Source organism: Psammomys obesus, unplaced genomic scaffold (assembly GCF_907164565.1).
Source record: "Psammomys obesus unplaced genomic scaffold, mPsaObe1.curated_primary_1811, whole genome shotgun sequence".
NCBI lineage: Eukaryota > Metazoa > Chordata > Mammalia > Rodentia > Muridae > Psammomys > Psammomys obesus.
Genome location: NW_026596152.1, coordinates 8,432,086 through 8,455,352, shown reverse-complemented (window position 1 = coordinate 8,455,352; position 23,267 = coordinate 8,432,086). Strand labels below are relative to the sequence as shown.

General features: G+C 54.1%; 2 protein-coding genes across 5 annotated transcripts in view; one reads left to right on the top strand and one right to left on the bottom strand.

Moving 5' to 3' along the window:
- Slc5a10 (solute carrier family 5 member 10) overlaps positions 1-23,267 on the bottom strand; it is a 46,142-nt gene that overhangs the window by 7,187 nt on the left and 15,688 nt on the right. For 3 of the 4 annotated variants that reach the window (XM_055594325.1, XM_055594327.1, XM_055594326.1), the window contains one exon: positions 22,842-22,977. In XM_055594325.1, coding sequence (XP_055450300.1) covers positions 22,842-22,977 — 136 coding nt within the window. Of the gene's footprint in view, positions 1-8,478; positions 8,500-11,769; positions 11,781-22,841; positions 22,978-23,267 lie in introns of all 4 variants that reach the window. The other variant, XM_055594324.1, reaches the window with a different exon arrangement.
- Positions 3,172-23,267, top strand: part of Fam83g (family with sequence similarity 83 member G) — a 25,229-nt gene continuing 5,133 nt past the window's right edge. Inside the window, exons 1-5 of the mRNA XM_055594323.1 lie at positions 3,172-3,230; positions 3,506-4,111; positions 14,527-14,694; positions 20,201-20,325; positions 21,006-22,257. Of these exons, the coding sequence (XP_055450298.1) occupies positions 3,587-4,111; positions 14,527-14,694; positions 20,201-20,325; positions 21,006-22,257 (2,070 nt within the window). The 5' untranslated portion in view covers positions 3,172-3,230; positions 3,506-3,586. The remainder of the gene's footprint in view (positions 3,231-3,505; positions 4,112-14,526; positions 14,695-20,200; positions 20,326-21,005; positions 22,258-23,267) is intronic.

Below are 23,267 nucleotides of genomic sequence, written 5' to 3'. Positions count from 1 at the left end.
ACATCCCAGCCTATCTGGGGAACCAGCCCCAATGCTGATGCTGTCTGGCCAGTAGGTGCTGGGAAAAGGCAGACTGGCCCCAGCTGAGAGCGGGTTTCCCCAGACCCTTGCTGTATGATGCTGAGTGATCCTTTAATGTCTTGAAGGCTGTTTCCTCCCATATAGGACAAAAAAACTTAACCTCAACTATCAAACCTTCTGTAAACTTAGCTTAGAACTGGTCACAGATTTTAATGTGAGATATTAACAAGTGATCAAACTTTTGAGGCCTAGATCAAAAGTTCTTTGACACTGCACGGAAAGCATGATCTGTGACTAGTAAAAACTGATGAAGTGGCACCATCAAAGTGCACATCCTTGGCTCAACGTGATATCTATAAAGAGGATGAGGAGACATGCACAGACTGGGAGCAACCATGCACCCTCCACATGGAGAACAAAGGGTGCTAGAAACTCAGCAACAGAAAGGAAGCCATTAAGAAATGGGCAAAGCAGGCTGGAGAGATGACTCAGAGGTTAAGAGCACTGGCTGCTCTTCCAAAGGTCCTGAGTTCAGTTCCCAGCAACCACATGGAGGCTCACAACCATCTATAATGAAATCTGGTATCCTCTTCTGGCCTGCAGGTGTACATGCAGACAGAACACTGAACACATAATAAATAAATAAATCTTAAAAAAAAAAAAGAAAGAAAAAGAAATGGGCGAAGTTACAAACAGAACCTCACTGAAGAGCACACACAGAAGGCACACAAACGCCTAAGATGATCAATGACAGTCCTGGCTAGTTTTATGTCAACTTGACACAAGCTGGAATCATGTGAGAAGAGGAAAATGTCTCTCCATAAGATCAGGCTGTAGACAAGCCTGCAGGGCATTTTCTTAAGTAGTGATTGATTCAGGAGTGGTGAGGCCAGCCCTGGGCTGGTGGGTTTGTGTTCTGTAAGAGCACAGCTGAGAAAACCACGGAGAGCAAGACAGCCCACAGCACTCTTCCGTGGCCTCTGCTTCGTTCCTGCTCCCAGGTTCTTGCCTTGAGTTCCTGCCCTGACTTTCCTGGAGAATGGACTGTTACTGTATAAAACAAGCCCTTTTCGTTCCCATGCTATTTGTCCTGGTGTTTCACCAGAGCAGTGGAAACCCCCGCTGAGACAACAACAAAAGCCATCAAGAGTACAGTTCATAGGCCAATAAGACTACTGAGGAGAGAGTGCTTGCCTGCTACATGAAAGGCTAGGCTCCATCCCTGGCACTGCAAAATAAAGAAGTAATCACAATAAGATCCTATACAGGGCCAGAGAGATGGCTCAGCGGCTAAGAGCGCTGTCTGCCCTTCCAGAGGTCCTGAGCTCAATTCCCAGCAACCACATGGTGGCTCACAACCATCTATAATGTGATCTGATGACCTCTCTTGGCAGGTGGGTGTACATGTAGATAGAGCACATTAAAAAAAAAAAAAGACATTTAATTTAGCTGGCATGGTGGGTCATGCCTGTAATCCCAGCACTAGGGGAGGCAGAGGCAGGCAGATCTCTGTGAGTTTGAGGCCAGCCTGGTCTACAGATCGAGTCCAGGACAGCCAAGGCTGCACAGATCCCATATAGGTATGCAAATGCGTGTGTTGGCTGGATGGAAGACATTCACATTGTTGGTAAGGCTAGAAGATGGCCCAGGGTTCTAGACTGCACTCTGGAAGTTTGCTAATGACATTGCCATTTCCACAGGACCAGTTGAAAATAGCAGCCAGAGTTGGGGCAGGAACCTGGTTGTTTTAGTTCTAATGAGAAAAGTCTCCACAGTGTCACAATTCTGCTATTCCTAGTTGGCCTCAAACATGCAATCCTGTAATCCCCCTGCCCCAGCATTCCAAGTCCTGGGATTACAAGTGTGCACATCTTGACGGTAATAGTTGTTACATAAATCTATACATTTGACAAGGCTATATACCACCACCACCATCACCCCAGCACACAAAAACACACCCAGATACTGGTGAGATCAGATGCAGCTCTGTGCATTGCACCAAAGAGCTTTCTGGCCAAGACAGTCATATCAGATGACATAGTGCTGCCAAAGGTACTAACAGCTTCCTGTTCACTTTTTACAACTTGTGGCTTGACCAAGAGTGGGTGTCCAGCCAGAGGGCCAGGTTCCTTAACGAAGCCAGGAACTCTGCAGTGGGAGAACAAGAGGACAAACTGAAGGCCACCACTGCCCTTCTCTGCTCCTTGGCATATGGGAGGTGAGGGGGGTGGTTCAGGTGTTGGGGCAAGGTGGGTGGGCGGTGGTGGGGAAGGGTGCCAAGCAGGAGCAGGTATGGAACCACAGTGTTGACATGGTGTAAGGCCCGATGTGGATGAGGGCCAAAGGTTGGGGGTGAAGGGCTTGGGCCTGGGGACCAATGCTGAGGATCCCAAGGGTGCTAACTAGGCCTGGGAGGCAGTGGATGCAGGGTAAGGAGGCCTCACAGGAAAAAATGGGCAGTGACAACGTGTCTGGAGGGGTACAAGGATGCCATAAGCCAGTCCTCAGTAAAGGAAGGGTCCCCTAAGACTCAGACCAGCTCCATGTTGGCCCAGAACTGGTAGGGTAGGCTGAAAAGACGGCAGGACTGGCTTAGTGCCCCGGAGCAACAAGCTTCAGGGAGGAGCCGTTTGTCTGCAGGGCCTAACAGGCTTTGCCAACCTGCACCTGACACACTGCCCTCAGATGGGGAGAGCATGCTCTCCATCACTGGGGGACACCTAGCCAAGAGCTGAGTCTGAGCACAGCTTGATCCTCTTCACCCTTCTCTGCCGCAGGCAGGGCTCAGGCATGGGGTGTGCACAAGGTCGTGACAGGTGTGATCTCAGCAGGCCTCAGTGTTCCGGACTTATCTGGGACTGTACTGTGCACACGGAGATTGTGGAAGCAGCTGCGGGTGGACGCGGGCCTCAGCCCACGACCCAAGCTTCCGTCTACAACTGGACAGCTGAGCATCCCACCTGCGAGTCAGAACTGGGTTAGGGCTGGACCAAAATCGCGGGGGAAGGCGTCCGTGCGGCCCGAGGCAGCAAACTGTCCAGCCTTACACCGTCGGTGAGAGATGAATCAGCTTCCGGCCCCGCCCCCGAGGCCACACGTGACCCCAGGAGAGGGCGGGATCGCCTTTAGTCACCGGCGGTCTAGCCGGCTGCCACCACCAACGCCCGTACTTCCCCAGGTCGTCCGACCTGCACGGCGCCACCTGCCAGGTAAGCAAGTCCCTCCTCCGGGCAGGCCTCCGGGTTTGCGAGCTCGACCCGGGTTTGCGTCCCGACTCCTACTCCAGGCTGGGACGAGTTCCCTGGCAGCCCCAGCTTATTCCCAGGGCTCCGCGAACCCCAGGCGGTTCCCAAGCGCAGTGGCGAACCGCGGCCCTGGACCGCTCCGGCTCCCTCCGCCCCGCCCACACTGCCACGCCCCTCTCCTCCGCCCCGCCCCCTCCCGCCCTCTGACCCGGACCGCGGTCTTCTGCTGGTTCCCTCAGGTGCGCTTCGCAGAGGCGCCGAGGCCCCGGAGCCCGAGAGCGCGGTGGCCGTCGGGCCGCGTCCCCGTAGCGAGGGCCGCCATGGCCTTCTCCCAGGTGCAGTGTCTGGACGACAACCACGTGAACTGGCGTTCCAGCGAGTCGAAGCCCGAGTTCTTCTACAGCGAGGAGCAGCGGCTGGCCCTGGAGGCCCTGGTGGCCCGGGGTCGCGACGCCTTCTACGAGGTGCTGAAGCGCGAGAACATCCGCGACTTTCTGTCGGAGCTGGAGCTCTCGCGTATCGTGGCGGCCATCGAGGTGTACGACCCCGGCTCTGAGGACCCGCGGGGCTCGGGCCGCCGCCCCGAGCTCCAGGACAACGGAGGCGCCGATGCCAGCGAGGAGGCCAGCGCGGCGGGCGGGCCCCCGGCCACGGCCGAGCCGCTGCCCTCGCTGGAGTACTGGCCCCAGAAGTCGGACCGCTCCATCCCGCAGCTGGACCTGGGCTGGCCTGACACCATCGCCTATCGAGGTGTGACCCGGGCCAGCGTCTACATGCAGCCGCCCATTGACGGGCAGCCGCACATTAAGGAGGTGGTGCGCAAGATGGTCAGCCAGGCTCAGAAGGTGAGGCGCCGTGGCGGGACCCCATTCACCCAACATGCGTGGGGACCCAGACGGCCGCGGGACCTCTGACCTCTTCGTTGCCTCCTTTTGCAGGCAGCAGCCAAATGCCCACCCCTTCTAGCAGGTGGCACCGGGCTTCCTGGGTCAAAGGGCTTCTGTGCCCTACTGGAGTGGTTCTGAGCGTCCCGAAGGCAACGCATGAGCTGTGTGGGAGGAATCTGAGCTTTCCTCACCCATTCTCTCTTGCCTTGCTGGCAAGAGGCTTGCACACACATACATGAGTTTGCTGACAGGAGTCAGGGGAGAGGCATGGAGGCTGGTCTGGAGCGCTGAGAAAATCTGCCTGCTTCCTAGCCGTGCTGAGTGGCTGGCAGTAGCTGCTAAGTTTCTCTAAGTCCTTTTCTGAGCGCTGCAGTGGCAGCTGCTGTCCAGGCCAGGGTGTCTGGATGAGCTGGGTGCCACCTGTTGAAGAGGTGAGGGTGTCTACTTGGGTTGTAGTTTGCCATTTAGAGGCTTCTCAGGCTTGTGTGGATCCTCTTATCTGGCACCCACTGGGCTGGCTGTACAGTGCCCTGGCCATGGGTGACTGCTCCACACTGACACACTGACCCACATCTTGAGAAACAGTGGACACTGCTTTCACAGACAGATGAACAATCCAACACTGGGTGGCTGTGGCTGTGAGTGGAGGTGTGCCTGATTTGACAGGGAGGGTAGCCCAACAAGCTGTGTTATGTCTGGAGCAGGTCCGGCCTCAGCTGGTAGTGAGAGCGTCTCTAGCTGGGTCTGACCGCTTCACTGTCCGGGTCCACAATGGGGCAGTCAGTGTACAAGGGCAGATGTTCATTGTGGGGACTGTCCTGGCTGACAGGGCCTGGGAGCTCTTGGGCAGAGACCAGAAGTGGGTCAGCAGCTGAGAGGTGGCTTGGCTCAGGTTTCCAGGGGAGTGGAGGAGGCTCTGTCCACAGCCACTAGCTGAGGGTTTCTAGTCTGTAGGTACAAACTGCATCTCTGGCCATTGTGATGATGGAGGATTGGGTGGCAGGAAATAGGAAGGACTGAATAATCCTCTGGGCACCTGACAATAGTTGGGAATCTGTTGCCCCAAAAGGGTCTGGGGTGACTCCCACTTGGGGCAGAGCCTAGTCCCTTGAGAGGAGGACTAAAGGCACTGGCTGGGGCCTTGCTGCTGTACCAGCGTTCTCACAGGAAGGAGGCAGCTTACACTTTCCAACTTGGCCTGGGAACAGCCACAGGCTCTAATCTTCTGCAGACAGAATGACATAGGGATAGTCCGTGATAGGGACAGATAGGGGTGCCTGGGGCCAAGTTGTACCCTTAGGGTTTCCTGTCCACATCCTTGGGACCATAGCTGAGATGTATCCATTCCCTGCAGGCCTATAGCTTCTTCATATGCACCCAGTCCCACTCTTCCAAGGTTACTGATGGCTCCTAAGGTGGCAGCCAGGAAGACACTGATCTCAGTGTGAGCCACATCTGTCTGTGTGGCACCATTGGGAGACTTCCTGTCACGGAGAGGCATAGCCCTCTGCTTCCTATACCTAGAGCCTGTTCCCCACAGCAAGGAGTCTCAGAGGGGCCTCAGAGCTGACAGAGGCCATGCCCATCTTCTAGAGATCAAGGTTTGTTCACACCCCCACTGTGCTGTCTTGGGCTAGGCCCCTCCCCTGTGGACCTGTGTGAGTTCCTGTTCCCCCATCTCCGTCTTGTGGCCCACACAATACGTGGGAAGGCTGTAATAATAGCTTCAGTGGGGTATGAGCACTTTATAATCTTAGGCAGTGTTTATCTGCCTCTTTTTTCACATGTAGAAATGGAGGCCAGACTCCTTAGTCGTCCTGCCCAAGGTCACTTAGCCCTGTTGCACTCCAGGACCTACCCTGGAAGTGTGGTACCTGGTAGCAGGGCAGTGACAAGCAGGACCTGGGAGGGGCAGTTGACCTAGGTGCCCTGAGTCTTCACCTTCTCATTGCTGCCTCCCAGCTTCCTGGGGCAGGCCCAGACGCCAATGGATGCTGACAGAGCGCTTTGCCCGCCTCCTCCTTGCTCCTCCCTGTAGGAGTTCTTCTGTCTTATTTCTCACCATGAGTCACCTCTTGCCCCTCTGGCCCACCTCCCCTTTTCACCTTTCACCTTGTGCCAATACTTGGGGAACCCCAGCCTCCTAGGGTTGGATGGGGTTTTGCTGATTAGCCCTTTTCCATGGGGGCTTCTGCAGCATGGCTGCAAGCACTGAGTCACTCTTCCAGCAGTCAGCACAACTGACAGACCCTAGGGCAAGGAAATGACACAGCACACACTCAGCTCACGCCACCTCAGTGTTCCTGTCAGGATAATTCTGCTGCATCCTCTCTTCCCTGAAGACTGTTATGATCTGACTAGGAAGACACAGGAGTGTGGGCGCAGGCCCTTGTGCTGCCTCCACTGTGGGATTGGACCAGCCCTGGCTTCACGCTAGGCTTTGGCCATTCTGTGTATGAAGTGGACACAGGCATTGAGGACTGTGGAGGGTCCCTTTGTTCCTGCCACCTGCTGCTTGGATGTGAGACTCAGCTACGACAGGGAACGGAACGGTGGGATCCCACACTTGGTTGTGTAGCCCTGAGATACCAGCTTATGTTCTCTGAGGCAGCCCCTGCCTGCCCTCTTCCTCTCCTCCCCCAGCCTTAGTCTGGGAGGAACCTTCCCTGGGCTTCAGCCGCATACCAGAGGCCTGTAGCATCACGCCTGGCCTGGGAGGGATGAGAGCAAGTGTGGCTTCCAGAGGGTGAGGCTGGGTGGGGCTGGGCCTCAGTCAGAGGATCTTCCAGTGCCTACCCTGACAAGGACTAACCCCTTACCAGCCCCAGGGGCATCGTGTGTCATACTTTCCACAAGTTACTGTGGAGGACACAGAAGGAAGCTGAGGTGTCAGGTGCTAGCCCTCAGCTAGGGCCAAATTTATGTCTTCCAGCCAGGGCTTATGAATGGAGACCCAGAAGTTGTGTTTCTCTCCCAGGGCCACCCAGAGGGAAGAAAGTGGACCAAATCTCATGATGCCCTATTGACATCCACATCTTCCTTGTTAGATCCCTGCCTTCACACTCTGGAGTCCTGACTGCTGCTTGGCTCCAGGAAAATAAAGGCAGCTTAATGAGGCATTTATTAAATACCAACTATATGCCAAGTGCTGAAAAGGCACTTTGCTTGCTCTGTGTAATCCTTGCTATAGCTCCATAAAGTAGGTGTTGCCTCTATTGTCCTCAGAAGAAATCCAAGGTTTGGTGGGGCTCAGAGAGGGTGAGCACCTTGCCCAAAGCCTCAGAACTGAGAACTGGAGGATCTGGGCTGCAGGCTCTGTACAACCACATTCCATAATGGGCCCATTAGGCCTTGCTCCCTGCCTCCTTAGCTTAGGGCAGTGAAAGCATGTTTGTAGGTTCCTGGGCTCCTAGACACTAGGCTGCCAGAGGTGAAGGAAAGCTGGCCATGCTGGGCCTAGAATGGGGAGCCAGAGTTATGTCCAGTCTCCCTAGGGAGCATATCCCTCAGCGCTGCAGGCCAGCACTGCAGGTTCGCTCAACCCTGGCCTGCATGCCGCCCACAGTATTGTAGCAGCATGAGTGCTGTGTAGTGCTGTTGCTGTCTGAGTTTGTGAGCATACCGACTCTGCAGACAACATCCAGCAGCGTGCGCCTCAGGATGTGTCCTTTTCATTCGGAGGCACATGACTGCACCAAAAGCCCCCAACAGAGGCTCCTGTGGGCCAGGAGCTGCTTTCTGCCTGCTGTGGCAGCTCCCGCCTTGGGCCAGGCCGCACCTGCTGGGGTGGGAGCCATCAGATAGCATAATCCCAGGTGTTGGCTCCAGACTTCTCCAGGCTCCCCACCCATGGCAAGCTCCTGCATCTTTTTTTTTTTCCTTTTTCTTTCTTTTTGGTTTTTCAAGACGGGGTTTCTCTGTGTAGCCTGGGCTGTCCTGGACTCACTTTGTTGGCCTTGAACTCACAGAGATCCACCTGTCTCCTGGAGTGCTGGGATTACAGGCATGTGCCACAGTGCCTGGCTGAGCTCCTGCATTTTAATGGAGAGCTGAGATGTGCCCCGTCCGGAAGGAGCCCTTCTGCTGTTCCAGGAGGGTGCCCTGCCACCTGCTTATATCACAGAAGAGACCAAAGCACAGAATGAGGTGGAGCTTTGGGTCTTTGGTGTGCTTGGGCCTGGTTCCATGGAGCTCATGGTCATGTTAGTTTGAAAGGTTACTCTGAAGCTGAAGGTCATCCTTTGGGTTGAGAGAGGCCCTAGACTGTCTGCCACTTGGCCACTATTAGGGTTCATAGCTGACAACCACTGAACAGGCCCACAGACAGGCTGGTGCCTTCCAGGGTACTCTCCATGTGGGGTGTGAGAAGGACGAGCTTCAGTCTCAGGCTGAGTCAGATCCAAGCCCAGTTCTGTTTTGTCTCTGGCAGCTCCCAAGAGCTCCTCACTTCTGTACTGGGCTGACCTCAGTAAGACTGATACCTGCTTGTCAAAGTCCAGATGAGATTTAAGTGACCATAAGTGAGCACGAGTCGTTCCTCAGCGTGTCATGTGGTCCCATGGTATGTGGTGCCAAGCTGCGTCCAGTAAATACCAGATCTCTTCCCTCACTCCCTCTATCTTCATATCCACCAAGAGCCACATAGGCCACTCTCTCACTGTCACCAACACCCTCCATGATTCTGCAACCCTGTTTTCAGCTTCGCTGAGCCCCTGGAAGGGACAGAAGGCTGGTCTTCCCGGTGTGCAGGGAGTCTCAGAACAGCACCCACATCCCTGAGCTCTGTTCAGGGCTTGTGGAGTGAGCAGCATGACTTCTTGTCTGTGACTTGCTGGCTGCAGCCATCCTCTAATTGGCTTTAATGAGGCTTCCTTCTAATAGGCAGGATGTTCCTAAGCAGCAGCTGGGTTTCAGGCTTGGCAAATGACCCTGTCTCCATCCCATCACAGCAAGTAGAGAAACTGAGTGCTGGAGTCAGTCGAAAAGTGACCCAGGAAGGCAAGGCAGGGCAGGGCAGGGCTGGACAGGCTGCGGCAGGTCTTTTTCAGGATAAGATGGGTCCTTGGAGATGGTAGCATGGAATCAGAGATAGGAAAGATGCATGGTCCTGCCATGGGAGAAGTGTACAGTCCTGGACTGTGACTACATCTCTGGGAAGTGTGACACTCTTTGGTTCCCTTTGTGTGAATGTTGGTGGCCTGCAGTTCTTTCTGTGGCTTGGATTAGACCCCTCCACCAAGAGGAGACTCCTTACCCCACTACGAGAACACAAGATAGGCAGGAGGCTCATCTTCCGTCTCCATTCTGTACTGTGACTGAGAGAGGGAAAAATCTGGGCCCCACCATGGAGTTGGCACAGCCTAGCCTCAGTTTCTTCACCTACACGGGGTGCTGCTGCAGTGCACAGCCTGCCAGCTCTGTGCCTCAGGCTTTATTTCATCTTCAGTTTTGAAAGGTCTCTACTTCTCGGTGGACAGTTTGTTTCCTCATAATGCTCAAAAGATGTTGCTCACCGTCTCCTCTCTCACTGACTCTGGTGGGATTGTCGGCTTGGCTCAGTTCTTCCATATGCAATGGTCTGTTTTCCTTCTGGCTATTCTTGTTTTTGTTTATTTGTTTGTGTTTTTTCCAGACAGGGTTTCTCTGTATAGCTTTGGCTGTCCTGGGCTCACTCTATAGACCAGGCCTAAAACTTATAGAGATCTGCCTGCCTCTGCCTCTCGGAGTGCTGGGATTACAGGCATGTGCCACCAGGCCCGACTTCTTTCTGGCTATTCTAAAGAGTCTAATTTGCTGATTTTGGGTGATTTGGTTCTATGTGCTTTGGCGGTTTTCCTCCTGTCTCTTCTGTGTTTGTCATTGAGTCTGTGGACTTCCATTCTTATGTGAAGAAGTAAAGTTTAGTGGCTATTTAGTCACCCATGTTTCTAATCCCTCTCACTCCATCCCCTGCAGTTAGCTGAGACTCCAGCTTCCCTCTGTCAGATTTCTTATAGATTACTATGGATGCTGATTGCTTCCTGTGTTTCTTCAGTCTCTTTCTCTCCGTGTGACATTTAGATACTTGTTGCTGCCGTGTCTTCAACTTTACTACTCTTCTATGATATCTAACTGACTATTAATGCCAACCCAGAACAGATTTTCATTTAATGATTTTTTTTTTCTTTTTCCATACCTTTCTTTCTTTATTTTGGTAGGGTCTCTCTGCATAGCCCTGGCTGTCCTGGAACTCACTCTGTAGACCAGGCTGTCCTTGAACTCACAGAGATCCTCTTGCCTCTGCCTCCTTCGATTAAAGGTGTGAGCCACTTGGCCCTGCCTCGTCAGTGAGTCTTATTTTCCCATTTCTTTTTCTGTATAGTAATTCTCTACTGAGTACCAGAAACAATGGATTTTGTGCTATAGGCTGCTGGTGTATGTTTGTTCTTTTAAGTATTTTAGAGCTTTGTTGTAGAATGCAGTAAAGTTTCTTGGAAACAAACACTTTTGGGGAGTTGGGTGTAGGCTGTGGATGGAACCCAGGTTCTCAGCATGCCAGACAAGCCTGGTCACTGCTATACCAGGCCCCGGCTGAACACTGTGAAGTCTTGCTCTTAACTCTTAACTGTAGGATAGGAGCGGCCCACTGTTCACACCAAGCCCACAGCTGCTTCACCACTTCTGGAATACAGATGCTTTCCTTGCCATCTGTGTCACTTGTCTGCCACTGACAGACACGACCATTTGTAAGAGGGAGTCTAGGCTGTTTACATTGTGGCCCTTTGCAGAGGTAAGCCTAAAATTGGTTCAGGACTTCTTTGTCCACTACCTAGGCAGTGTCCTCTTACAGACTATTCCCCAGACCTCATGTGTCAGAATGTCTTCTGCTCTAGCTAGGAAGACAGGAGCCTTCCATGGTCCTGTCTGAGGACCATCTATTGCTTTAGCTGCCCCTTTGGGGACTTCTTCCAGCCTTGGATGTTTCCTCCCATGAGTGAGCTCCCTAGATGCCAGCAGATTGCTTGAGGGTCTCTGAAAGCTCTCCAGAGATGGGCAGAATAAGCACATGGCCTTGGAGACGGTCTGCAGGGGACACTCAAGGCAGGATGTTTTGGGGAAAGGAACCAGTGGTGTCAGGATTCTCAGGAGAGGTGTGTCACAGGCTGGTCTAGTACCCCAATAGTATGTTCAGACCAGCTGGTTGCTCACCTGCCCCTCCTCTCTGGCATTTGTGGGGAAACCTGTCCATCTACTGTCCCACAAAGATGCTTTACTCTAAGTGAAGTTGAGAGACACAAGAGGCCTAGAAGAAGCTGATGTGGGTGTTGGGAGCCCTGGGCTGGTGTCAGCACCTGGCAAGGCTGGAGCCTATCAGTCTCTTTGAGGAACAGCTACTAAACTGTCTTTCACAGACTCTGTTGACATGGCAGGATGCTCCAGCCAGCTCACATAGGCTCCACTAGGCTGTGAGCAGTGCTCTAGGGTACATAAAGGCAGGCGTTTCAGCAAGGACATCAGAAGGGACAGGCTTCGATAGCTTATCCTCCACCCCATTTCATAGATGTGGAAACTGAGGGGCGTAAGATGGAGGTGGCTAGTACCAGGCCTTGAACGCTACAGTAGCTCCAGGGGCACACTATATGTATCCCTGAGTATTGCCCAGTCAGAACACCCTTGATGAGCACACAGTGTCACAGTGGAGGTAGGACATCCAATAGGTAATCAGACGGTTGTGAGGCACGGGGCTTCGGGGTCCTCTCTTGTGAGAAGGGGGGGAATCTGCTAGTTGCAGCATTTGTGAGTATCTAGAGGAAATGTTAGGAGCATGACAGACATCCTAGGCTGGGAGGAGCGTGAAAGGCAGGCACCGGCTTACTTCAGCCTCTGTCACAGACTGCTTCCACAGTTCCCATCTACAACTATAACTTAACATGTACCAAGAGCTCTCAAGGAACCTTTGTGGCCTGACCATGGACAGACAGGCCAAGATGTGAGGCTGTGTAGTGGCGGGAAGCCTTCCCCCAGCACTACCTCACACACCAGAGCACCATGAGCACGTTTATTTCCAACATCATCTTGGACTCTGGGAGCTCTAGGCAGCCTTCCCTTTCAGCGTCACCTCATATCCCAGGAGCACTAGGTAGTCCTCCCTTCCAGCATCAGCTCAGATCCCAGGCGCACGAGGCAGCCCTTCCTTATCAGTATTAGTGATAGCTGTGTAGTCTTCCTTTTACCTGCCTAGGCGATAGGGGTAGAATCCAACACCTCAAGAGAGCTAGAGTCAGCCATGGGACCATGTCAGGGATCTACCTTGGGGCATAGGTCTCAACAAGTCCATCTTGGCAGCCTGTGATTTCTGGATTGGGTCCCCTGTCCTGCTGGAGCACATCTCAGTCTGCCATGGTGCCCACAGCTTGGAACCAGCCGTGACAGATCCGGGGTGCAACGTGCTGGAAAACCTCCAGGGAGCAGTATGCCAGCCAGGTCAGGCCTCTTTCACAGCAGTCCGTGAAGCTGTTCGCCTGCTCAGGAGTGGCCTAACCAAGCGGACATTGGGTAAGAGTGGCTTCCAATCTGTGAGCTCCCAGGCGAGACCTCTGGAGCAGCCACCCCTGGCACACACACTGCCACCCAGAGGCTCAGTGTCTTCTGTTGCCTCCTTGATTCCCCAGTAATCTGTCTTTGGCTGAGCCTATGCTAGGTGGGAAGTTCTTGGGTCCTCCCCCATCTCACCTCACCTACCCCACTCTGCAATGCAAAGTGCTTCCTCTTCCAGTGCTGACACTGTCCTCTAGCTTAACCCTGCCAGTATCAGCCTCGTGCCCACTCGCCACCAGACAACCCCTGAGGGATGATGAGTAGTTGTCCTCTGAAGACTCAGAGATGCCTAGGGCACAGCCTCCTTTCTCTCTTCATTCTGAGCAGATTAGCACCATCAGGCCCTGATGACCAAGGATTAAAGGAGGGCCAGACAAGGGCCCACACTGCTGGGCGTGGGGAGTATTGACTCTGTTTCAACTTTCCTCATGACTTCACCAGCCTCAGTTTGCCCAGCTGTGTGCTGGGATTTCACCTAGCTGCTTGTGGAGTGGGGTGTCAGAGGCGAGGCTGCCTGGGACCCCCATCCCTGGGGACCCCCTTGGGTTGGGGTCCTTGATATACATTGCCCTGAGTGTGCTTGCTTCTCATGAATAGAGCCTATTTTGCTGATGAGAAAACAAGAGCCCAGAGTTACTTAAGGGTTTAACTTAGGGTCACACAGCAAATCTGCTGCAGGGCATGTCTAGAGCCTCCTCCTCTTGCTTAGGAGCTTGGACTTTTGTGCCAGATTTGCAGGAGGCATAAGCAGGAGCCAGAGGCTCAGGAGGAGCCCAAATGGGCCTGTAGGGGCTTAGCCTGGTGAGCTCACTGTGAGTGTGCAGACCTGTCCCCAGCAGGCTCCAGGTGGCCTCATGTTACCCTGTGTGTACAGATCTCACTGAAGGAAGATGCTAAGCTACACTTAGGAGCTCAGCCCCTGATGGGCCTGGGTGGATTCCAGCCCTACTGTCACAGTGCTCCAGGGACTTGTGGGACCACTCTCAATAAAGCTCCTTAGGCACTGTTAGCCAGTGTGAGGGAAGGGACGGTAGGGAGCTGGCATCTGAATTCAAACATCCCTGGTCTGTGACTGTATTCTGTGTGTGTGTGGGGGGGGGGCAGGTTCTCACTGTGAGTGCTACACCAGTCCTCTGGTTGGCAGGGAACTGAGGCAATTGGTTGCTTGGGCGGACTAGGTGTGGACAGATGTACTTTGACCCCTGGAGCCTCACCCTTGGGCTCAGGAGAGTGGAAGTCACTTGTGATGGGCATAGGTGTTGGCAAGAGACAAGAAGAGCACATGCTGATGTGGGTGCTGTTGGGTCCATATGGGTGTCCTGCTGAAGTCCACAACAGCCCAGCACTCAAGGAAGGTCCCAAGTTGGTGGCCATGTCATCTGCTGGCCTCTTCCCCACTGTGGCCACATTTGGTTTGCCTCAGCATCTTCAGGAGTCAGAAAGGGGCATGTGTCTTGAATTTGATTCAGGAGGGCATCAGTGGCAGCTTCCTGGGGCTGAGTCCCTGGCTGTGCTCACTGGACCTTCCTGGTGGCAGCACCAGTCAGTGAATCCTAACCGGGTTGAGGAAGGAGGCCCCAAGGACCAGCTGTACACATGGACCTGTGACAGACCTTACCCCTGATCATGGTTCACCAACCTTCTGCACCCTCCTGGCATGTCTGCATTCCTCCCTGCACCTTCCACCGTGAGGACTGCTGGAACTAGGGTTTTCACAGGCTTTTGTGTCTTGGGAACCGCAGGGGTGCTGCTCTCCTTGCTGTGCTTGTAAACCACCAGTGTCTTCCTGTTCTCAGGTGATAGCTGTGGTCATGGACATGTTCACTGACGTGGACATCTTCAAGGACCTGCTGGATGCTGGCTTCAGGAGGAAGGTGGCTGTGTACATCATTGTGGACGAGAGTAATGTCAAGTACTTCTTGCACATGTGCGAGCGGGCCCGAATGCACCTGGGGCACCTCAAGGTGAGCTGTCTTCCTTTGCTTGGGGAGCTGGAGGGCAGGAGTCATTCAGCCAGTCAACAAACATTACCTCGTAGACAGTGCCTTATACCAAACAAGAGTTCAGTCATCCTGGAGCTTTCTGCCAGGTGGTCACACAACTTGAATGCCCTGAGGGATAAGATATTTACTACCTCCAACAGGCAGATAAGATAAACACAGATCTCATGCCTTCAACCAGGTGCCAGAGTGCCTGCCAGGTACTGTGTTACCCATGCCTCATAGTTTCCTGTCTGTCTGCATACCTCTGGTACAGGTGTGTGCTCACTGCATCCACAGGCAGCTCAAACCTCACCTGGGGAGCTCTGACCCCCAAGAAGTCCTTCACTGGGCTAAGCCCCAGTTTGCCGTCAGTTCCACAGGCTGGCAGTAGGATCTGGCTCAGACACAGGAAGCACCCTTATGCCAAGGCCAGGGTTGAAGTGGACTTGAGATGCCTGAGCTGTTGTAGGATAAATCCTTGTGGGCAAGGAGGCACATTGGAATGGAGTTGGATAAGAGAAAGCCAATGCCTGGATCTTCAGCTTCCCATTGCTCTGTCTGAGATCTTGTTGCCTGCTGCTCTGGGCTCCAGGATTTCACTGGTCTGATAGGTAGATAAATCAGTATGGCTAAACTCTTCCGCTAAGACCCCTAGCATTTGGCGGCTTTCTCAGTACAGCACTTTTTTTTTAAGTACAGCACTTACATACACCCGAGTATAGAGAAGTCTGCAGAAGCAGCTGGTGCTTTCACAGCATGCGACTGCTCAACACACTTTCCATGGTTTAACTTACTTAAACCCCTGACAATTGGATGAGTCTGTCATTCCCATTTTGCAGATGAAGCAGTAGAAGCAGGTGCCAAGTGTCACTGCCAATAAACTAGAAATGAGGGCCAAGTGCCCCAGGTTGGAACACAGATTCCAGATGGTCATCACACAGGGCTGGTGACAGTGGCCGGGCTTGGAACCTGTAATTTGTCAGCATTCGTCAAGGCCCCTTGTCTGGAGCCTTTTAAGTGGGTGTGAGTTCTCTGCTGTGCTACCAGTCTCTAATTTTCAGGGACTTCTTCATGTGGTCTCCAGGTAGGGTGACCCCAAGCCTCACACCTGCCTGCCATGTAATTAGCTCCTGGAAATGGTTCTGGGGTGGCAGACAGCTCATGCCAGAAAGAGCCATTGCATAGAAGTTCAGAAAAGGTGACTTGGGACTTGCCTGCCCTGGGGGCCAGCAGCAGCTCCAGGAGCTCCAGGAGAGTCCCCACTCCATGCATTTGACACACACTGGTGAGGCTTAACATGTATGCCACTCTACCCATCACCCTCATAGGAAAGGCAGACAAGAGCCGGGGCCTGTCGATACTCGGGCCCCTCACCCAGGCTAGCTGCTTGGAGAAGCTGGCCCCACAGTGTCTGAGGGCCTGTCTCAGTAGAGAATTCTTGGTGGCTGCACAGTCTGGGGTTTTCTGAATTTCAGGACTTGAGAAGCAGTGGAACTTGGCCCTGTTTGTGGCTCTCTGCCTGTGGCTTTATGGGGGTGTCTGAGCCAAGACACCTGTTCAGACTAGAGTTACAAATAGTTGTGAGCCACCATGTGACCATGTGGATGCTGGGAATTGAACCTGGGTCCTCTGGAAGAGCAGTCAGTACTCTTAACCACTGAGCTATCTCTCCAGCCCCTGTTAGAGCTATTGTGCAGAGCACAGGAGACTGTGGTGGGCATGCTTGAGACAGAGGTTCCTTTGGCCCTGTGTGGTTAGGGATAATGCTCTTAACATGCCCCAGCTTTGTTCTGAGTGCCAAGTTAGTAGTCTGGTAGAAGGCATCCTCTCCTGCCAGCAGTTATGTTAGGCTTAGGGCTGACCCTGTTCCTAGTCCCCACATAAAGGAATTAATGTACACAGCCTCTTCTAATGTGTGGGCCTCAGCTGCTTCAGGGACCACAGTCTGCTGGCCCCAAAAGCAGTAAGGAAAAGAATCCCCAACATTACAAATGAGCAATGAAAAGAGTACCATGGGCCTTGAAAAGGCCTTATCCCTTTGACCTTATCCCTTCCCAGGCAGTGACTAGGTCATATATGGGGTGACCCTAGTGCTGAGAAGTACCCATGAACCAGTGGGAGCCAGGCCAGAGCTGTGAAAAACCCATCAGTGCGAAAAGCTCCTTGGCCTGTTCAGGCAAACTGGAAAAACCAGCAGCCACTTGAGCTCACTACATAGCTGACAAGCAAGAAAATACTAACCACTGACAGCCGTGGGAAGGCACATGGTGAGGATGCTTGGCTGGGCCAGCTCTCCAGTCTCCACTGGGCCAAAGAAGGGGAGGAGAGGCTCAAAGCTGTGTCCTGCCATGCTTCAGCTGGGATTGTTGGGAGGTTGGGGGGTGGAGGTGGGCTAGGCACCAGCCCCTATCTTTTCCTAAGTAAGCTCATGCCCTTCCTTCTATGGTTAGGCCTGGGCCACTGATAGGTAAGGATATATGCCAAGGACTTGTATCTGAGGGCAGAGGGGCTCACCACAGTGTCACAGTGGAGGTAGGACATCCAACAGGTAATCAGACGGTTGTGAGGCACGGGGCTTCGGGGTCCTCTCTTGTGAGAAGGGGGGGAATCTGCTCACCTCACTGCACTGGTCATGAGTCAGGGTACTATTGGCATCAAGTAGGTAAGGCAGGGCTGTTATTAAGCATCACAGTGTCTATACAGCCGGACGGTGACCTAGCCCATCACGTCAGTCATCCTAGGGGAAGGGCTAGGAGTAATAACACCACAGCCTGGAACATGTGCACATGTGCCTAAGTCCCAGCTCACAAGGGCCTGACTTCCCACCGAATATCATGTCTGTCTTTGAGTCAGGGTCAGAGGTGCTGGGTGAGCTACAGTTCTGCCTCCTACCCCAGCTCATCTCCTTGCACTTCCTGTGATCCAGGCATGGCTGACTGATGCCTTCACCCCTGCCGAGGTGAGCAGTGTGATCTGCTACATCCTGTTGAAAGACTAAGACTCATCACCTCTCTTGCTAAGTCCTCCAGGCTGGCCACAAGTGTGGCTGACAGTTATGCTTTCCCTGGACAGTCCAGCCTATCCCAGATGTGCTGCAAGTTTGTATCCCAGTGTGTCCCCAGTGAGAACTCAATCCCTTCTACAGCTCCCTGCAGGCCACTCAGCCCTCAAGCTGCAGCTAAGGGAGTCACATAGTCCAGAGTTCCAGAACGCCTAGGCTGGCTTGATGGAGACCAGCACAGTGTACCCCAGCCCTGTGTCTTCCACAAGCACTTTGGGCCAGAGCAGCCTGACTCACCTCCACTTCCTGTCCTGCCCCACCCAACTCCACTGTGCCTCATGGAGGTCTAAAAGAGTCTAAGGACCCTCCACCCGCCTGCCCATCCCCAACTAGGGGCACCCCAGGACCTGAGACAATGCAGCTTTGTGGGATCCTCCACCTCTGCTCACGCGAGCCCAGACACCTGAGACATTACCTCATCTGGGCCAGGCCCATTGGGTGAGGCTACCAGGAACAGGAGGCAGAGGGTGGGGGGCCTGATGCAAGCCCCTGCCTGCTGCCCAGCCCTAGTGGTAGATGAGCCGATGGGTTCGGTGCCAATCCCCACTATGTAGAAAGGGAAACTACAGCCTAGAAAGGGCTTGTTTCACATCACACAGTAGGTCAGTGGCATAACACAGGCCTGCCTCTCACAAGGGTGAGTTGCTCCAAGATGAAGGTAATGGCTTTCCGAGCCCTTCAGAAAGACAAAGCTCGGGGTGAGTAGAGACAAACACCAGCAAAAGAAGTGTGCAGGCTGGTTGCCTAGGTGAGACACATGGCCCCAGCACACAGAGTGTTGGATGGTGAGACCACAGGATGCCACAGGTCTGGGCTGTGGTTGGCACAGGTGACAGGGAAGGCTTCTAAGCTCTTTGTTCCAACCTCTGGTCCCTGAGCATGCAGTGTGTTAGGTACAAAGTCACGAGTGCTAATTGTCCTGGACCCTGGCCAGCTTCCTGCTGAGTTGGCTGTCGGCAGGCGGGGCCAGGTGAGCTTGTCCCTGGAAACAGCTTATCTGCCTTCTAGGCCGGGCCTGACAACAAGACAATTGTTCACCCCACAGTTGGGTGGACATCATGTTGGGACCCACCCAGGGGCCACCCCTGCAGCTTCTGTGGATAGTACCCTGGGCCACCAGGGGAGTATGAGAAATAGGGAGACTACAGTGGGTGGCACTCACTCAGGCCACCTCCCTTATAGTCACAGACTTCCCTGTTCTCTGCCTCCTGTGTACCCATTCATTCGTACATCCTCCCCACATGCCACCTAGCACTGCTTTGGACATACAGGTCTAGCTTGTACTCTCTCTAACCCTCCATGGCTCCCCCTGCCCACGGTCGAAGTCACGTCCAGCTGCGCAGGCAGCCTGCTCTTCCACTGCCCAGCCTCTGCATCGTTCCCTTGGGGTGCTTGCTCTCCTACACCAGCCTTTCCTGGGAACCTCCCAGCCCCTACCTTCATTCACTCCTCTGCTTCTGACCATTCCAAGTTGTTGTTTTGACTCATCTGCCTCACTGCCACCTCCACAGTAGCATCCTTGTTCACTGTCATCTTTGTCTGCCACTGAGGGCTGCAGCAGGGGTCAGTGAACAAATGAACATGTGGGCAGTCAATAAACCGGGACCGTTGAGTGGGTGAGGGAACAGATAGGCAAGTCACAGCTCAGTCTGACAAATACTGTGTCACCAACCAGTATCTGAATCCGAGGCTCTGACAAGAATGAGATTCCCACCAGACTCCCATCAGAGGAGGCACTGAGTGGAGCAGCCAGGAAGTCCTGCTGAGAAAGCCAGATGGACCCTTGGTGCCTACATGTTCTGCTTTGGGAGCCTCCGCAGTCCCTTATGCCTAGATTTCAGTCAGGTTTTCCTTGCCTCCTGGGTCACTTGTATTCAGCATTGGGTCCTGTAGCACCCAGGCCCTGGATGGCTCTGGAGGTGCTGCGCTGACGAGAAAGGCCCTTTATATATTTAGGACCAAGGGAAGGCCAGCAGTTTATGGCTCTACTTTCTCTTTGGCCAGGACACTTTCCTTTCTGGGCCTCTGTGAGCTCTTGTGGGCTCTGAGTGCCTTCCCCAGCTGGCTCTAAGCCAGGCCATGTGGTAGGGACTGAGGTTGACTCTTTATGAGACCATTCCTGGAGCCAGACTGTGTCCCATCTCCAGAAAAAGAGTTTTCCCTAAGTGCCTTCAAAGGAGCGTGCTCAGCAGGGTCAGTGACATGGGAGAGGCCTGTGGGCAGTCTTCCTGGAAGACCCTGGATGTGAGAGTGTAAGGCCCAGGTTCCGTTCCCCATCGCCTGGCCTCACAGTCCAGATACACTACCCTTCTCCACTTACACCTCACTCCCTACAAACGGTCTCCAGGCTCTGGGCAGTCTGCTGCCCCTGCCTGTGAAATCAATGCCTGTAGTTGTCTAATTCTGCCTCCCTGTCTCCCGACACAGAATCTCAGGGTACGCAGCAGCGGGGGAACCGAGTTCTTCACACGGTCAGCCACCAAGTTCAAGGGTGTCCTGGCCCAGAAGTTCATGTTTGTGGATGGAGATCGGGCTGTGTGTGGCTCCTACAGGTGATTCTCCTCTGGGACTTGGGGAGGAGCTGCCTCTGGTTCCCAGCCCGTTTCTGCCCTTAATCCCTGCATGTGACACGCTGGTTATTCCAGTTCATTGCTCCCAAAACTGCTGAGCTATGTGCAGGTCTGAGTCCACCCACTGTCTCTGGAGGCAGGCAGGGAAGACTTTTGTCCAAGCAGGCTGTTGTTCTATCCCACACAGTCACTGGCCCAGGGCTAGGGTGGGCTAGGTCCTAGTGAATTTGCTCAAGACCTTTGGGAAGTCACTGTAAGAGCCATTTCCAAGGCCAGAGCTAGCCCTGCACTGTCACAAGGCAGGGTAGATTTGCCAGTCACTCCGATCACAGCAAAAATATCAGTGACAGTGCTGGGTGGTTCTTGGTACCTGAGGCTGCAGTGGGCATCATCATGCTGTCTTCATGAGTCCAGTAGAGCCCCAGGGCTTGCTGGAGAAGAGCCAGACATAGACTCCCAGACTCAGGTTTGACCCCCCTAGATGCACCCCATCCCAGTGCCACCTATGTTTTTATCCTAGGGCCCAGTGGCCAGTCTGATAAACCCCAGCTGGAGTACGTATGCACTGTAGATGTCCACTGCCTCTGGGGCCAGGGACACTCCATAGGTCAAGGAGGCACACGTGCCCTGTGCTGACCTCCTGTCTTGCTGTTGTGTTGCAGCTTCACGTGGTCGGCTGCAAGGACGGACCGGAATGTGATCTCTGTGCTGTCTGGGCAGGTGGTCGAGATGTTTGACCGGCAGTTCCAGGAGCTGTACCTCATGTCCCAGAGCGTCAGCCTCAAGGACATCCCCATGGACAAGGAGCCAGAACCGGAGCCCATTGTGTTGCCGTCTGTGGTGCCCCTAGTACCCACAGGCACCATGGCCAAGAAGCTTGTCAACCCCAAGTATGCACTGGTTAAGGCCAAGAGTGTGGACGAGATTGCCAAGACTTCCTCTGAGCAGGAGGTTGCCAAGCCTGCGGGGCTGCGGGGCCCTGCAGTGGCTGAACGCCCAGGGGACCTCTCTGAGCTGCTCCCACCTGTCCACCCGGGGCTGCTCAACCTGGAGAGGGCTAACATGTTTGAGTACTTGCCCACGTGGGTGGAGCCAGATCCAGAGCCTGGCAGTGACATCCTGGGCTACATCAACATCATCGACCCCAACATCTGGAACCCTCAGCCCAACCAGATGAACCGCATCAAGATCCGTGACACAGCTCACGCCAGCACCCAGCACCAGCTGTGGAAGCAGAGTCAGGGGCTGCGTCCGTGCCCAGAATCCTGCCCTCCCCCAGCACCCAGGGACACCCAGGGTGTGGTCCCAGCTGAAAATGGCTTCCCCCAGGGGAACCCCGAACCACAGGCCCCTGTACCTAAGCCCCGGACAGTCCCTGTGGCAAGTGTACTTGCTCAGGATGGTAGCACTATTGGTTGTGCTTTGGATACCCCAGAAAAGGAGACACCCCCAAACGGGATGGACCCCAGACTATCCAGCACAACCAGCCAAAGCCAGGCCCCACTACAGCGACAGTTATCTGTGACCCAGGATGACCCCGATGGCCTGGAGACAGGACTCCCCAATGGGCTCGATGGGGAAGAGGATGATGACGATGACTACGTGACCCTCAGTGACCAGGACAGCCTCTCAGGCAGCTCTGGCCCTGGCCCCCGGCGACCCTCAGTGGCCTCATCCATGTCAGATGAGTACTTTGAAGTGAGGGAGCGGTCAGTACCTCTCCAGAGGCGCCACTCAGAGCAGATGGCCAATGGACCAGGCCACCCACCTCAACGGCAGCTGAGTGCCCCTCATGTAACCCGAGGAACCTTTGGTGGTCCCCTGAGTGGCCCCCTGTGGGCCCAGGGTTCAGGCAGAGAAGATATAGATGCATCAAGGATGCAAGCACAACGCCCTGTGGACAGGCAGGCTCAGGTAGGTCTGGTCCCTCATCCCTAGGTGTTCTGCAATCACCCCAAGAACCCCAAATGCCCATGTCCTGCGCCATTGTGTCCCTGGCTCAGGGAAGCCCCTTGTTTCAGACAGAGATGAAACAAGATGGGAGACAAATGGGAAAGAGGAGAACCATCATGGGCCATGTGGTTGGCTATTAGTAGGTTGTGGACTCTCAGTGCTAGAGTCTCAAAAAACAAAACTTAAAAAGCACACATTTCCACATTCCCCTAACTCCCATGCACCCAGAGTTACAGGGTCCGATACATCCTACCAGGTGGAAGGTACAGACCCTAGTTTGTAGACAAGGTGTAGTGGGTGGTCACGGAGATGTTCCTTTGCGCTCACAGGGTCACGCAGTTATAAGCTCTCCTTGTCTGGACCTTATGCGGGACCACCTCCCTGTAGATTCCTTTGTGTTTGTAAGGACAGTTCCTCCCTCTTCCATGTTGGGCAACAGCTGATCCCTCCTTTGTCACCTAGTAGCTTCTGTAGACTAAATCCTTAGAGCCCCGGGTGCCCTGCTGCTGCCACTGCTGCAGGTGTGGACCCAGAGCCCATCCTACCTGGGAACAGTGCTCGGCTGATCATGCCTGGCATGATCATCAGGCCCATGGGCAGCATCTTCAGGTAGCTGGCTAGAATGGAGCCCGCCTTGGCATGGTTCAGGTTCCGGGCAGACAGGGACCGCTGCACAATGACCTGGGATACAGAGGGAAAGAAGAGGCTGAGCCTTGGGGATACCCATCTCAGCATCTCCACAGTGGGCCTCATGAGGTGACACAGGTAGATGCAGTGTTATCCCTACACTCACCTGAGATGACCAGACAGTGCCAGCGTAGCTGATGCCCACCAGTGTACTCACCCCTTCTGCTGTACTTTTCCCAGGGAAGCATGGGTTCCGTGATGTTTGTCAGAGCCAGAGGGGCCTGGGTATGTTGGATTCACACACACACACACACACACACACACACACACACACACACACACAC